The sequence below is a fragment of the Branchiostoma floridae genome, chromosome 1 (assembly GCF_000003815.2).
Source record: "Branchiostoma floridae strain S238N-H82 chromosome 1, Bfl_VNyyK, whole genome shotgun sequence".
In the NCBI taxonomy this organism is placed as follows: Eukaryota; Metazoa; Chordata; class Leptocardii; order Amphioxiformes; family Branchiostomatidae; genus Branchiostoma; species Branchiostoma floridae.
The window spans coordinates 32,302,591-32,319,951 of NC_049979.1; the positions used below are offsets into that span (position 1 = coordinate 32,302,591).

Here is a 17,361-nt window from a genome sequence, read left to right on the forward strand (position 1 = left end):
ATACATATGCTAATTTTTTGCATTCACAAAAAATCAAATGTTCAAAAGAATGGATCCCCGCAAAAAGAATACTGATGAGTATTAGATGTGATCAAAAGACCTCTGTTACTCTGTTACTCACGGTAAGTGAGGCAAGTAGCAATCACGAACCCACCAAAACACCACACAACCAACATGTATACACGCTCACGCTCCTCCGAGTCCAAAAATAGAAAATATACTCTAGACCAATTATTTCTTTAATGCAAGTACATATAACCCCCCTCAATGAAAATTCCCGGCGGCGCAAACAAACCCGGGTACGAGATGGCACAGCAGTCGACGAGGAAAACATCTGATGGACGATATCCAATCACCACAGGCTTCATAACGAAGACCTGGACCATTATACCGGAGGGCGTAGGGGTGATGTTGAAATCCTTACATCGATTATAACAATGGCAAACGCGAAAAGAAAGGAACGTGCAGCATTTCGCAGCTGAGTACAGACGACGTGCCAAACCACATACGAATGTTGCAAACGGAAAATAGAGATATTGCATAAACCGTTCACAATACTTTGTCGACGGAGGCTACCCTTCAGTCACAATCTAATAAGTATCATATGTTTTAAACGAAGGGAAAACAAGATTTTTTTTAAAGTAGAAAGGTATATCATAGAATTTTGTCAAATAAAAACCGTAAGGGGGTTTGGGGGAACTGAAGTAAAGTGACAGGTCGCAAGAAAGTACAAAATCTTAAAATATCTAACCCTCAAACCACCGTAGTTTTTTACGACTAATTTTACCAAATGGGGTCAATCTGACTCCATAACGATTGGAAAAATACATTTTTTGTGAATCTTTTTGTGATATGTATATATGTATAATTTCATCAATCTATGTGGGAGGTTTTGACATGATTAGGTGTAAATAATTGTAGGTCATTATCACCATTTATGTAAAAGAGCATAAGGACCACATTTAAAGTGAAGACGGGGGAGGTTTTATATCGCAGAGCTCCTGAATGGCTGAGGCTAGGGCCACAAAACTTAGTATCTTATCAGAAAATGTTGATAGCAATGAGATAAAGTAAGCTCATCCTTTTTTCATGTTGCCATGGCAACGAAATTTAAACAAGAGTCTTTGGTATAACAATCCAGGTATAAACAATAAAGTTTTAGGGTTTTCTAGGCAAACAACACTTGTTTATGACATCTTATGAAATTCAACGTAAATTTCATGATTCATTTTTCATAGTTTATTTCAATTTGATGACGTCATTGGTCATAATGTCGTCATATGACCTTGACAATAACACAACAGTTGTTACCTATATTTTGTTTTGTAAGTACCTCATTGTCAGAAAACAAAGTCATACGATAAGTAGTTAAGGTGTTGGTCTCGAAATTTGGTTTGAAAAAAAATCACATTTTCCCCTGGTCAGTTTTGACTCCGCTGGGCAATGGATAAACTTCCCAGGATAATTTAATCAACAATGAGCCTTTCTCGGTAAAAACGTATGCAAACTTATAAGACATATATACAAACAAACTATGGGAGGAATTTTTGTTTTTCAACTAGAAATGTCACAATGACATACATTGATATCCGTCTGTATTGACCCCGTACCTTTGTTTAAGGTTTAAAATGATAGCATGTGTTTGAATAATACAACTCGACATTAAAGACCGTGCAATGAACATATTCCTAGTTTTACTGCCAGTCCTTGTTTACCTTTTGTAACTGAACCTCAACTCGTAACGCAAGGTCTACGATCGAGTAATTCATTTTATATCTTTATTGTCTGATGAAAACCCATTATTGAAAGAAGAGGCGAAATGATAGAAAGACTGTTATTTACTTATTGACCAGTCTAGTCGGGGGGGGGGGGGTAAAAGTTCCCGCACCAACTTTGACGTCGTATAACTGTCGAACGACGTGTGCTAGGACTACGAAACTTGGTGACTTTTCCTTAAATTTTGTTAGCATCAATTCCAAGAAAATAAATGACGTAATTTTATGACGTTATTGTGCCTCAGTGTCGTCGACATAGGCAACAAAAGACTTGGCAGACTTACATACTAATAAGGTACCCTTTATTGTCATGCTTTGTCATGCTACCTTTACGTAAGGCGGAAATTTTATATCTAGACGGTTTAAGTCAAACATATGATACTATGACGTCATAATTACGTCATATTACGTCATATAACGTCAGAACGCTACCAACATTACAGAAAACATAAAGCTTTGATAGTACATTGTCCCTTCCAAATGTTATCATTGTAACCCAAGCCGTTTTGAAATTACAAATGGAAAAAAAGTCAAAAGAACCCTCCCCCCCGGCCCCAGGTATTCCAGTCTAGATAGGGTTAAATCTGGTAGTGTACGATTTTTTGATATCTTTGAGAAACTTATTTCCGCAAAGCTAACTTCGTTGTTGTTTTGTTACATCCTGAAACCACCTATCCATGAACCATGTCTGGACTTGAGCTGATGTCATCAGCTGGCCATGAGGGTACTCTTCACCTGTACAAACAAACAAACATGAAATATCTAATATAAATGTCTATCATACATGCTAATAAGTTAAATCTATTGTTTTAACACCTTGTTACTTTTGTTGTTGTGGTGTGAATTATTCTATAGCAAACTTCAAAAGAAACAAACTTCAGTTTTTATGCCACTTTTTATACACGTTCTCCATATTTCTAGGAACACAACTGTGAGTAAAATGCAATGTAAGTGATAAACCCCTTGCAACTAGGGCTTTTTCTATGATAAATAAGCTAAAATCCCTTATTTACGATACTACATGTTCAGCTTGTAATTTTTATCAATTCATCACAAACTGTTATTGGTTTTGTTCGGCCCGGATGCACTTTGACCCTGACCACGTAATTTGTCATCACTCGAGAGATCCTGTTGTCCAACGGATTGCACGGTTTCTTTTGCTCGTCCTCTCACCACCCACCAGCCCCCTTTCTCCACCAAGTACTTTTTTAAGTTTATGAAGGATATTTTAGTTGTTTAAGTAATGCTGTTTTGTGTGTTTAAACCTTTTCCTTTTTTTTGGCCAAACAGTGTCTTTGTTTGAGTTTGTTTGATTATTATAACAGTTGGTAGTAGCAGCTCTTATCTGCATGAGAATAGATAGCTTTTACAAAGGATATTGGTATTTTTGAAATTCAGCCCTTGCTTAGACAATGATAAAGAACAACATAACACTGAATTCAAAATAACGGAAAATCTGGTCAATGTGTGTTAGTTGATCTTTCTACCATAAAAACTGAAGTGGTGCATATTGCTCTATGTATTATCCAGCCTTCTTGGAACTCACTGGGCCACCTTACTTGACAACATTTATTGAAAACTAGTAAAAGTTCAATTTTTTTCAAGCAGACCCGACGGTTAATATGTAAATAACTGTCTGTTATGTGTGGCTATTGTTTCTGCCTGCATCCGAGGTTTAACTTTCCATGTTTTTAATAAGTTTATGTGGTCTGGTGAGTCGATTGATGTGCCAAAGTCCTGGCATGGGACAGCAGGGAGCAACTGCACTAGTTTATGATTATGGTTGTTCCCTGGACAGAAATCCCCCAGTTTAAGGAAAGTATTTTAAATAAGTTTGCAACACTATACCTGCTTTTTGTAACTCGTCATTACAGGCACGTGCGATCTCTTCTCTCTGGTTCTCGGTGGGGTTTGTGTCCATCTGGAAGTACCTCTCCAGTATCACTGTAGCTGCTGATGGCCACTTTACCATAACCCTGCGCTGCTTGTGGTCAAAGCAATGAGCAGGGCCATCCTGTGTCAAATCGAATGTCCTCTTCATGGTATTTTGCTGACTGCAATTGGTATCTAAAAGATACATGTATACAAGCAGCCTTAGGAAATAGTAAACTTTCGTTAAAATTTACAATTCCATTAACATTAGCCTGCAGGTTACCAGTATTGATACAGTCCTTAATCAAAACCAGTACGGAATCCCACGGTTAAATACAATCAATTGAAATAAGGCAATAATGATACGCTAGGATGTGTAGAGAGTAGTATTGTCATTTTAGACTGTACTTCAGTGATAACTGTCTCTTTCTCGTATTGAGAAATATTATTTTATCCGAATAAAGATAACTGAAGTACCTGAACTCCCTGACATATTCCTCTTCTGCCTCAGGTACCAGGTATAGAGTGCTCTTTTATTGACCGGTTTCAGCCCTCGACCATGTAAAAGAAACGCTGACACCACACTCTGGCTGGTGCCGATTTGTTTTGACACGGTGTCTTGACTAATGTGATGGATACGGAGAAAAGTCTTGATTTCGGAATGTAAGACCGTCATATCTGTACCATTTTTCCTGGAAAGAGAACATACCATTTGTACGTCATTGCTTGGTATAGATTTTTGACAATACATCTGTGTTTTCAAAAAGAAACCGGCAACATGATTTGTTTTAAAGACTTACCACGATGTGGATATCCCTAATGATTTATATACATTGTTAAAAGAGATGTTATTTACTTGTTACCTCAATGAATATTCATGGCTTATATTTACACTAGTTTTTGTGTGTTTGTCTATCTGCGTGTGTGTCTCCCGAGAACAGCTGGGTCGATTGGTTTCATACTTGGTGTTGGCGGGGTGTGACAACAGTTGGAAATTATTACATTTTGGCCATTCAGCAGCTTCACTTTGGTACTGCAGCTGAACTTTCGGTTTTTCATATCTCTAGTTCTGAACAAGCTATGGTCACAAAAATATTGCGGTGTTACATATCTCTTGTCGGGAAGACGTGAAGTTTAAGCTACTAGTGACTACGTTTGGAGCTGCAGAGACATTAAAAAACCCTCCAAAGAGGATAACTTAAATTAGAAATAACATGGTTTTACTTTTTTAGATCTGGGTAGCTTACACAAAATGTACAAATAGAATTTTGCAAATTAGTAGGACATTTACATCATTAATTAGAATGCTCTATCACAAGTGGCAAGTGACATGTTTTCAGTAGGATATATAGTCGACAGGATTACCAGAAAGTGCAAGTCTGTAGAATTAGATACTTTTGTTTGTATTGTCAAAGAATGCAAGAAGGAGAAGAAGACAGATAGACCGTGTTTAACAGTCGTCAGAAAAACCTTGCAGTATATTTTGAAAACAAAGAAATGAAGTCATGTTCTATTTTGTTGCAATCATAACCATAACTCCCTACCAATACCATAACTACTCAGGTTCCATTTCCCAGCAACGTTCGTGCAAAGCCTTGTTGAGCTGCAGAGGTAGTCAGTTTTCCAGAATACAAAACAATGTTTACTATAGCTTAAAACAGAGATGGAGAGACAAGTTGATGGCTTGCTAGACACATTCTAGAGGAAATTAGTTATTTCTGCCAGTGCACATTATACCTGCATGAGACTGAAAATTCATAGTGTATGCAATGTTCATCATGTAAATATGTAATGTATTGGTTTAATGTTGTGATAATTCTATTTAGAAATAATGTGGATTTTATCATGTCAACTTGTCTATTGCATCATGGTTTGGTGTAGAGAATGTTTAGATGTAACAGATAGTTGATACCAAGTTAGTAAACATATGTTAATGCATAATGTTTGCATTGTAATATTTAACTCTTAAGTATTTTAGTCGTAAGTATGGCATATAAGGTCATGTGATTTTGTTATAGGACATACCTTTGCATTGTTGCTTTTCTACCTTTACCAAAGAGATGCTTAGATGCTTAAAGTGATGATGACCCTCTGCTTTCTTTGCAAGTGTATCTTCACATGCCTCATTATACTTCCTATTCAACTTATATTAATGTTTGAGAAAAAATCTGTTAAACTTTATACATTCTGATATATTGTATCGATGTTATGGCATTTGAGATAATTTCATGTACCTTTTTCATGAGTTAAGCATATTGATGTTTTAGTCGCCAGTATTATAAGCAACTCATACAGTGTTTATATTGTGTTTATATTTGCAGTGTTGATTTGTAAGGTGTTTGTTGTACAGTGTTTAAGTTAACAATGTAAATATGTCACCTATTTCTTTGTATGCATGTGTAAAAAACTTGACCATTGTAAGTCCATGTGTTTTCTTTGATTAAAAGATTAATCACACTAGTTTCAAAATATCTCTATTATTTCATCCTCAGCATGGCTACGGACAACACATCAAGCCATCCATTAACATGAGACAGTAGAAACCTTTTGATGGAAAGGTCATAGTTTGATAAAATGCTAGTGGGATGATTTTATAAATTAATGAAGGGATCTTTAACAAGGGTGTACCCCTGCTTTAAGATTTAAACATGCACAACCCCTCTCACGGTCTTAGGGTGAATCCTTGTTAATAAAATTGAAGTACACGCTTAAAACCAGGGTGGATCCCTCTAAATGTAATACATGCACCGCTGTTTAATCTAAGGCCCCTTTAGTCGGGGTCCATCCCTGACAATGTAATAATGTACCCCTGTATGATCCTGTATAAGGCCTTATACCAGGGTCCATCCCTGACAATGTAATACATGCACCCCTATATAAGGCCTTATACCAGGGTCCATCCCTGACAATGTAATACATGCACCCCTGTATAAGGCCTTATACCAGGGTCCATCCCTGACAATGTAATACATGCACCCCTATATAAGGCCTTATACCAGGGTCCATCCCTGACAATGTAACACATGTACCCCTATATAAGGCCATAAAAGAGGGCCCATCCCTGACAATGCAATAAATGTACCCCTGTTTAAGGCCTTATATCAGGATGCATTATAAGCATTTACCCGTATTTATCCAAATCTACCGGGTAAATATGTGCTAAATTTGGGTAAATAATGTACATCAGATTTACCAGGTATTTACACACCAATGGTAAGTTTGGTAAATCCGATATTTCATGCAGTGTATATACTTCTGTAACTCATCCCTACACCATGAATGTGAACTGCTAAACTAAGAGAAAAAGATAGAAAGACTGAAAACCACACTTCAAATCTGGAAAGGTAGAAACCTAACTCTATATGGAAAGTTACTGTATTAAAATACATTGCCCTTTCACAAATAATCTATAACATGTCTATGATTCTTACCCCACCTTGGGTGATAAACATTGTAAAGAAAGACATGTTTACTTTTCTGTGGAATGGTAAAAAAGATAAGATTAACCCTCAAACACCCGAGTGGGGACCCCAGGAGTACATTTTGAAGTGCCATTTGAACATTTTTAAACTGAAGAAAAAATCCTTCCGTGACTTTGTCAGTCAATATGCATAATCAGGGTGGCCATCTTGGATTTTAAACAATGACGTCATGAAATTAGCATAAATTATAAATTTTAAGTCATGAAAATTACATTGAATTTCATAGAATTTAATTGTTGTCAGAAAACAAGTGTAGTTTACCAAGAAAACCTTGTTTAAATTGAAATTGTCAAATTTGGCACAAATATGCCTGTTACAATTTGGTTGCCATGGCAACCCCCAAAAATTATAAACTTACATTATTGACTAAAAACTTTTGCAAACAATATTTTGTGATAAATTACCAAGTTTCGTAGCTTTAGCTCTAGCCGTTCATTAGTTATGCGACATAAATGTTGCTGAGGGCCTCAAAATTCCCCTATCTGGTCGGAATAGGTTTAGTGCAAAACGTGGTACTTCTGAATTTTTGCATAAATTATGATAATGAGTTGGAATTAGCAACATCTTAACATCTCAAAATCTTCCTCTTGCATTGACGAAGCAATGTATATACAATGATCGCTGATAAGAAATGGTACTGAGATTTTATGAACAAAACATTTTGGGGTCCGTCCGTCCGGTCATTTTAGTCGCAAAAAAAAAGGTCGGGTGCTTGAGGGTTAAAAGAGATGTTGTTAGCCAACCTATTGAGCGGGGAGGATTAGGCCTGACAAACTTAGATCTCCAAAGACAAGCCCTACTTGCATCCTGGATACCAAGATTAGTGACAAATGACAACGCAAGATGGAAAGTTATTGCTTTAACATTTATAAACTCCCTTGGTCAAGACAATTTGCTATTGCATATGAACTTTACTTCTGATAAAGATGGTCCTGACATGAGTGAGTTCCCCACGTTTAATAAACAGGTAATATTATCCTTCCACTCTGCTGGTGGAGGAGGTAAGAACAAACCCTCTAGTGTAAGTGAAATAATGGGTGAAACTTTATGGTGCAACAAATATATAAGGTCACAAGGTAAAACAATTTTCTTCCCAACCTGGATAAAAATGACATAATATTCGTAAAAGACATTTTCCCCTTAGACAGGTTCATGTCTCTAGATCACTACCCTCAGCTTAACCTAAACACAAGACCTAATGGTATTATTGAATATATAACTCTGTTTCAAGCTATACCTCTTACATGGAAGAATGCAATAAGAAACCATAGAGGCCCAATTCCTTAGCGAAGATTAGAGCTTAACACCCTTACCCCATGTATATTTGATTGTAAAACAAAAAACAAATCAAAAGCAAGAACACCTGCAAATTGTTTTATAATGCATTAGAGCAGGCACAGGCCAAGGAACCAACATGCTGTAAAAATGGCAATCCACATTTCCTACTGAAACCCTGGCTTGGGAAAATATCTGGAGATGGTTAAGCACACAGACCTGTATAGACACTAAGTTAGCAGAGTTAAACTACAAACTATTACACCGAATATTACCATGTGCACACAATCTGCACAAATGGGGTATCAAAGATGAAACGGGACACATATATGATGCAACATGTACACTATGTAGCAGTGGAAACATAGAAGATTATGAGCATATGTTCTTTAAATGTGAAAGACTGTGTAATTTCTGGGAATTAGTTAACACATTTGTACCCTTGCCCAACATAAAAATTACTTTGCAGGAGATTTTATTTGGAAAAATTGATCATTTAATAACTCTGTTGGCTTAAGACGGCCCATGGCCTTGAATAAAGTAGTATTCTTTACATCGATCGTAACTTTTGATTACTCGGTCGCACTACGATGAAACTTCACACAGTTTTAGTACTACTTTAAACACATTGAATACTTGTGATTTTTTTTGTACATGCCGGATTTTGGGTTAGAAATAAACATTTTGGTTAAAAAAAGTGTTGTCTATTTCATGAGTCTAGTCCCAGCTGGAAACAAGACTTTAAATTATGATATTCTAAAGGATGAAAGCCAACCTTAAACTTATCATTTTTATCCGCGGCTATTTTGTTTTAAATTAGGATTATATTGTTTTTTTGGGCCGAAAACATCAGAAACGACCATTGTTTTTTCAATTTTTCGTTGAAAATGCACCATAGTCAAAAACATAAAATGATTAAACAAAATAGCCGCGGACAATTTTGATAAGAAAGGGATAATAGGTAAATCTTGAGTACAAAAAAGATCAGTACTCTTATTTTGAGCTGGGACTTAAGCCGTAAATGTCATAACTTGACCGCACAGACACCGACCAAGGATAAAGGTCCTTACGGTGCCTGTTTACGTTGAAAAGTCGCAAATAACTACAGGTTCGAACGCGCGTTCGGTTCGAATTACGTAATGGAACATCATAGAACACGCGTTCGAATTCGGCTGGACAAGGGAACACGCGCCCGAACTCGGACACAAATCGAGCGTGCCTGGGCCGTCTTAGCTCAACAGAGAACTGCTAAAGACCAGAAAAATAGAACCTTTACTGTTACTGTTGCTAAATGGACAATCTTTAAAACTTGGATCTGGCATAGAAAAGACCCACATCTGTGCATTACTAGCCTCTTTAATGTCTTTGAAAAGGATTCCGAAGAACGGATATTCCATGATAGACCGATGTAGATTGATTGTACACATTTTCTATTGATAGTTTGGCATGAACTGCACCTACTGTTAGACTTCTCCATTTTTTATCATAGTGTAGTAACAGACTGTACATATTCCTTAAGGTTCCCCAGATGTACTACATGTATTTGTCTCTTCTAACTGTTCCACTACCCATGTACTGCATGTAATTCATCCAGACACACCAGTATATGTTATCCGTCCATGTGCAATAGTACTCGACTGTACAAACTCTAGTCTTAGTTGTTGACTAATGTACTGTTGTTGTTGTTTTTAATAATAATAAAAAAAAGACCAAACCTTGGATATGCTGCAACAGTGTGGGATCCGTATACAAAGATAATCTGGAAAGGGTACAGAACCAAGCTGCCCGATTCTGTACAAACAACTACAACAGGGATTCTAGTGTTACTAAAATGAAAACAGATTTGCAGTGGATGTCCCTTGAAGACAGAAGAAAAATGTCTAGACTTTTCGTGATGTACAAAATGACCTATAAGCTGGTTGACGTACCAACTGATAAGTATCTAATTCCAGCTCAAAAAAAGAACAAGAAACAGCCATGGCTTTAAATACCAGAGTTACCAACCTAGGATTGATGTGTTTGAAAATTCTTACTTTCCTAGAACTATCGTAGAGTGTAATTTGTTATCACCAAGTACAGTAGGGGCATCTTCTCTGGATAGTTTTAAAGAATGCTTGCAGATAGATGTGCAAAAGGTAGGTGTGACTGGTCGTTCGGTGTAATAAGACCAGCTGCTGCCGCGCCGCGCGCCTGCGAAGATGGTGTGTTACGCCGAACGGCTGTTATACCGGCTATACAAACACAGATACATGTATAAGGTGACGTGAGAAAAGAAAATAAGAAAAAAAAAATAATCACCGCATTAACTCGTCCACATCTGTCATTAACTTCTCATCTGGGATTTGCTCCAGAGATGTCTTTACGCAGGGGATGACCTCACCATCTACCTTCTCTGCTTTTTCCTCTTTTGACTCTTTCCCATTTTGATGGAGTTCTAGTGGAGTTTCAAAAAGTTTTAAAAGATAAGAGTCAAACGATTTTTAACCCTATTCAGCGAAAGCCGCCCCGTCGGTTCAGGGATAACCCTAAAAGCCCGGTCTGAAAAGGGTTAATTTTTGTTGTTGTAATAAGACATGCACATTTTTATCTGGTTTTGTATGATGTGTGTATGTTGTTGGCATTTTCTATACATATTTCGGACACTGTTAGCCCACATATTAGCCATCTATATAATAAACCCTATTCAGACCGGGGGGCCCGCCCCAACTTCCATGTCGCATATTGTCGGGACGGCTTAAGCTAGAGCCACCAAACGTCGTTAGCTTTCTTAACCTATCACTAGACGAACGGACCTAATATGTAGACGTATGCTGACGTATTACAATTTGCAACACCTGACGGATGCTGACGTATGTTGACAAATGCTGACGGATCCCAAAAACCATCACGGATCCCAAAAAATGACGGATCCCACTTACATCCGCAACGCATTCGTAGGTATCCGTAACTCACGGTGGATGCAAACACGGAACCCGTATACTTACGTGCTTCGTGACGGATGCTAACACTGCATCCGTATGGATACTTCCTAAATTACGGACCCTATACACATACGTGACGCATTCGTTGGTATCTATAAGTCACTAACGGATTTAAACATTGCATTCGTATGAATACTTTACTTTTAACGTAAACAAAAGCATACGCGGTCAGGATTATTGTTTATCAGCAAAAACTGTTCAGATGCAGACGTATACGAATTCGCAACATCCTGACGGATGTTAACGGATCCCCAAGATTACCAAAAGTCACGGATCACATACACAGCCGTAACGCATTTGTTGGCATCCGTGAATCGCTGTGAATGCAAACACGGAATTCGTGTGCTTACGTAATTGGCGGATGCTAACACAGCATCCGAAGGATACTTACTTTTATGTATGCGTGGCTAGCACTCTTGTTTTTGAGCAGATATTTTATTTTTTAGATTGGTCATATCTTTCCCCCTTTTTGTACCTCGGACACCACAGTTTGTAATGTCAATACAAGTGAGACAATCCACGTTACGCTAGATACCAGGATACTCGGATTCGTAAGGATGCGAAATGGTTTTTTTCTGCATTCGTGGCAAGATTACCAACAATGCACTGCTCCAGTGGATTGCTCCAGTGGAGGGGATTCCATTGGAGCAGTGCATTGTTGGTAATCTTGGGATATCTTAAATATGCGACTCTGTATTTTTTTGCATCCGTACATTGGGGCGGTGTATTGTGGGTAATCTAATCGTTGTCTCTCTGACCAATCAGACTGCACATCAGTCAGTTTGAAAATAAAGCGGAGATAGTCAGCGTTGTCCGTGAGGACCGCAATCTTTTTGTACCTCAAATTTGAGTTTTGAAACGTTGAACTCGGGATATGGATTTGTACACACGTGTGTGAACTTCTGTAGTAGGGTGATGTTGAGGCGGTGACCAAACTCAAGTGGCAGTCGACGGACGGGACGGCGATCGAGGGACTGAAACAACCAGCCCTGTTTTGTAGTTCGGCGTCCTGGGGCTATTTTGCATCACTGTCCTGCGGATCTCACGGCGAGGTATGTTTTATCAAGGAGGCTCTTTCAACCTCCTTGGTTTTATACAATGATTGTTTCCAAACAATACCCGCTTTGAATTCGTCTTTGTGACTACATTCCTTGTTGGCTAGTAGTTAGTAGCGCTTTTGGTATGCTTGGGCTGAACAGAAACTTATCAGAAAACGACATAACGGAGCCTTACAAAACACAAGTCACAAGCATGATACTTGCTGAGTAACTGTTGACTTATTTGGGAAAAATTTGAATCATCATCAAAACAGTACTTGTATACACATATGTTTGTCTCAAGCCTGGTATTTATTCGCATAGGAACATTCTGTTCCAACGGTGTTTACGTGTTTGTTTATATGCGACGTCTCGTACACAATGCAAAGTCCGGCCGGGGAAGCAGATCACACCTTGTCACTAATTATGCAACGCTAGACTGTTTCTGCCGCGCCCTCCCGGGGGACTTTTTTGGTATGATAATGCGGAATGTAACGGTGATAATGGCGATACCACAATCAGATGCATTTGTTCCTGTTGTATAACAAGCCATTCACCATTTCTTTTCATATACACCCTAATTACTTTGACGGACGCATCCATCAAACATGGATGCTTTAGCTATCTCAAAATTTGATGGGATTATTCTTTCTCTTTTTCAGAAGGCGGGTCGACATTCTCTGGCCGTGTCAACAGCTGGGAGAACAATGGACTACAGGAAGGGCACAGAAGGAATTGAGCTGGGAGGGATCAGGGCGTAACTAGCCTGAAAAGAAGCGAAGCACTGTCACTAGTAGAAAGGAGACTTTGTGCTGTTGCGAGAAGCTGTACATACTGATACTATATGTATAAGTCATGTTAGTTGTACTTTACAAGCTGGATTCACTATCTGTATCCTGTAGCCGGATGTGGAAATTCCTTAGAGTTGGGCATCGCGAAGACTTTGATTTGTAATAGAAACAGATATTCGTAGAAGCAAGATTAGCCACAGACTCCCATGTCAGCTTTACATAAAAGTCAAATTGTATTCACGTTTGATCCTATATTCTATTTGGAAGTATAAGAAGTCATGTGATATTGGCGGTTAAAGGATTCAACTTTCCCTTAACATAATTAGATAACAGGGACTCTCTGTACATACCTGGTATAACCCATTCTTGTTGCAATATTGTATCTGTATACATATCATGTGGCAGACAGGATTCGGCCTCGATGACATTACGTCGTTTAGTTCTTCTCAGGACTGGTTTAGAATAAGATTATTCTGTGCATTCTTTCTATTTCAAATCGTGTTAGACTTTTATAAGAAAGTAATTGGGCACACATGATATTGTGATTTGTCAAATGTGCGGAAAATTCATTAAAGTGACTTTGTATCTGCAGAAAATCCCGTTTTGGATTCTTTATGATCTGATCATACGAAGAAATCCCTAAAAAAACGACTTCGCATCCGCGGCAAATGCCGCATTGGGATTTCTTAGGATCCGACCATGACAAATATACGAGGAAAATCCTATAAAAACGACTTCGCATCCGCGGCAAAGGCCGTTTTGGGACCCGTTCATTCCAGGTATTCGAAGAAATCCTTTGAAAAACGACTTCGCATCCGAGGGAAATACCGTTTGGGGATTCTTTGCGATCCGATCATTCCAGGTATTCAAAGAAATCCCTAAAAAAAACGACTTCGCATCCGTGGAAAATCCCATTTTGGGATATGTTTGAGTCTTTTCATTCCGGATCCCAAAAATCCAAATTTCGGATATTTTAGGGATCCAATTCGAATCCGTTTGCATTCGCTAGCATTTGTTACAAATACGCAAATATCCCTGCTCGAATATGGCTACATCCGATACCCTTTCCCCCAGTGTATCCAGATTGGGCTTTTTGGGCATTCCCTGGACTTTGTGTGTGTGTGGGGGGCTCATTCGGCCCCACCTTCATACGGCTTACAGTACGATCGCCAAATTTGCAGGCGGTGATATACTCGTTGAGTTTTAAAATTCCTATTTTTTTTAGTAATTATGACATATAATTCCCGTAATACCTTAATTTTTCACAGAAAAAGTTACCATTAAAGGTTTCTTATAAATATTTAAGTGTGATAACACTTCTGTTGTCTAAACCCGACGCAACGACGTCAAAATGACGTCAAAAATGACGTCATGATGGATGATAATCCTTTAATTTCACAAGATAAATTTTTCAACATTCAATGCTAAAACCCCGTGAAAACGGTTACAAACGTTAACATGAATGTGTTCTGTAAGAAATACCAAGGCCATTCTGGATAGGGTTAAAAAAATGAATAGATATGAATTGTTTATGTTACTTTGATATCATATTTGGCGAAAATCCAAGCTGGCGGACTTTACGACCAGATAAAAGATAACTACATACATAATGTAATGTAGCTTATTATCCCCTAAAATTCGTGATTACCAGTTATCCATCAAATAGTTTTTAAAAAAGTTATTTGTCTTGTATCTATATCGTCTTTTGCGAAATAACCTAATTAATGATCCAGGCAATATATTCATATTGACGTCTTATTTTGTCATAATAGCGTTGAATTTCTTAAAATCTTTAGATATTATCTACATCATTCTCTGAAAATTTGGTGGTTTATACCGCGGCCTCAAAAGCACCCCTATCCCTTCCCGGTCAGAGGGATGACTCAAAAAGCCCGGTCTCAAAAGGGTTAATAATTTTCCAAAATATTTTTTTCTTTTTACCTAGGAGACCTTTTTTTTGTCATGTATGTAGACAAGGATGCCTTTATTTAACTTTTAACGACCAATCCGATCAAGTATACCCTATATCAATAATCAAAATGAAATGAAGTTAATGGTTTTATATATATTTGAAACATTTCCATCTTTCGAACATAGAAAATATTTAGTTACAGGAACGTGGATTGCAGATATGTACCGTCGATATCGATGTTTGTTGTTATATGTTGCTGCATGTAGGGCATGATGTGGAAGATGCTGTCCTCTGACAGACCAGTCTGCTGCAGACTCTGATAAACCGACAACTGACGCGTCAGCAGGATGAGCTGCTCACGTGTGAATATCGGTGGTCCAGTGACGCACATAGGTAACTTCTCCCTGCAAGAACAAAGGGCTTTCTTGAACTAGTTGGACTGTAAAATCCACTACAAAATTGGACACACCCCAATTTTCAACTAAAGAGCACCAGCGTTTGCCATGGAAAGAATGGTGTTGTTAAGTCAAAAATTTTTGTGGGGCAATTTTTTTAAAAGTCCAACTAGTTCAATAATGACTTCTACAAATACAGATGGACTTTCAAGTTAACACAAGGCTATAATGTTCATGTGGTAAAGTCAATGTGTCATTTTTAGCTTTATTGTATCATACGACCATTAGATCTACAATTTTGGAAATATGCACATTTGCATTTTCATTAATTAGATTTTTCTCTTAACACCTCATATATAGCCAGGCTTTAGCACAGTGAGTGTATCCCGATTCAAGTTTCATTTTTAACCCTCAAACATCTGAGTTGGGTCCGTTTGAACCCCTGTAGAAAATTTTGGCTGCCATTTGAACATTTTTTATCTGAAGAAAAATTCATCCAGTGAATTTGTCACTCAGTATCTGGAAAGTCAATGGAAACTATAAATTAAAGACTGAGTTTATCCGTCTGGAGTCCATTGATATGCAGTTTTAAAAACAAACTTTTAAAACCCACCCCTTAACTACTAATCGTATAACCACCAAATTTTCATAATAGGATGATAAATCTTAAACTTGTATCCTCACAACAAGTTTTGTGTCATCATCATATCATGTGACTAAATTATAACGTCATTTAGCGAACAAGAGCGGCCATATTGGATTTTGACCTATGCTGTCATAAAATTAGAATAAACCATACCTTTTGAATCATTAAAGTTCCATCAAATTTTATAGGATTAATTTGACATAAGAAAACAAGTGTAGCTTAATGACAAAACCTTGTTTGTTTAAATCGAATTTGGCAAGTTTTGGAAAAAGTATACCTGTCAGAATTTCGTTGCCTGGCAACACAAATAAAACAAGTGCTTTTAAAAAAGCTGGCATTTTGCCAATGTTTGCGTGTGTGAACGTTTTTTTCTAGTTATTAGAATGTCATATAAATAGAACAGAGTAACTAAACCTGATATTGGCGCATGGAGAGATTCACATATGTGCCTGAACTGCAGCAGATCTAGACGCCAGCTGTTAAAATTTGCGTTTAAGTGCAGCAAATTTCACTACACATTGACTGTTTTTGAGTGAGCTCTGTTGCGGGGCATTTTTAAGTTTTGTTTTTTTTGAAATTTTAATTTCTATTCGGCAAAAAAACGAAGCGGCGAATCCGTTGACCATAGAAATAAATTGGTGTGGCCAAATGGATGTAAAAATTAGTATTTTAATGGATGTAAAAAAGAAAAAAAAATCTACCTCCCCGGATTCGAACCGGGTGCATTGGTTTAGAATGCGTAAACTTTACCACTGCGCTAGTGCGAACATGTTGAAGAAATGCCTGTTTTAACAGGTATAGAAATGTTTGGCATGGATTGAACAGGTCCGTTCATCTCAACATCACAACATCACAACATCACAACTGCAAGTCGCAAAATGCAATAAACTTACTTTATTGACTTGTACTTTTGGTAGCAACATTTGGGATAAATTACCAAGTTTAGTAGCTGTAGTGCTTAATGTTCATGAGCTATGCGACAGAAAAGTTGCCTAAGGCCTCAAAATTATCCTCCCTGGTCAAAATACGGTTAGTGCAAAACGTGGTCCTCCTGATCGTTTGCATAAATTATGATAATGAGCTGGACTTAGGAATACCTCAACATGTCAAAATATTCCTCTTACATTGCTAAAACAATGTATGTACACTGATGACCGATTAGAAGTACAAATGAGATTTTATTGTACGATCATAT

The 17,361-nt window shown here is 37.7% G+C and overlaps 1 protein-coding gene across 1 annotated transcript in view; it reads right to left on the bottom strand.

The window, feature by feature from the left end:
* Window positions 1–667: 667 nt before the first annotated feature.
* Window positions 668–17,361, bottom strand: part of LOC118410961 (homeobox-containing protein 1-like) — a 1,064,572-nt gene continuing 1,047,878 nt past the window's right edge. Inside the window, exons 3-7 of the mRNA XM_035812945.1 lie at window positions 15,351–15,529; window positions 10,703–10,838; window positions 4,125–4,339; window positions 3,624–3,842; window positions 668–2,510 (exon numbers count right to left, since the gene is read on the bottom strand). Of these exons, the coding sequence (XP_035668838.1) occupies window positions 2,410–2,510; window positions 3,624–3,842; window positions 4,125–4,339; window positions 10,703–10,838; window positions 15,351–15,529 (850 nt within the window). The 3' untranslated portion in view covers window positions 668–2,409. The remainder of the gene's footprint in view (window positions 2,511–3,623; window positions 3,843–4,124; window positions 4,340–10,702; window positions 10,839–15,350; window positions 15,530–17,361) is intronic.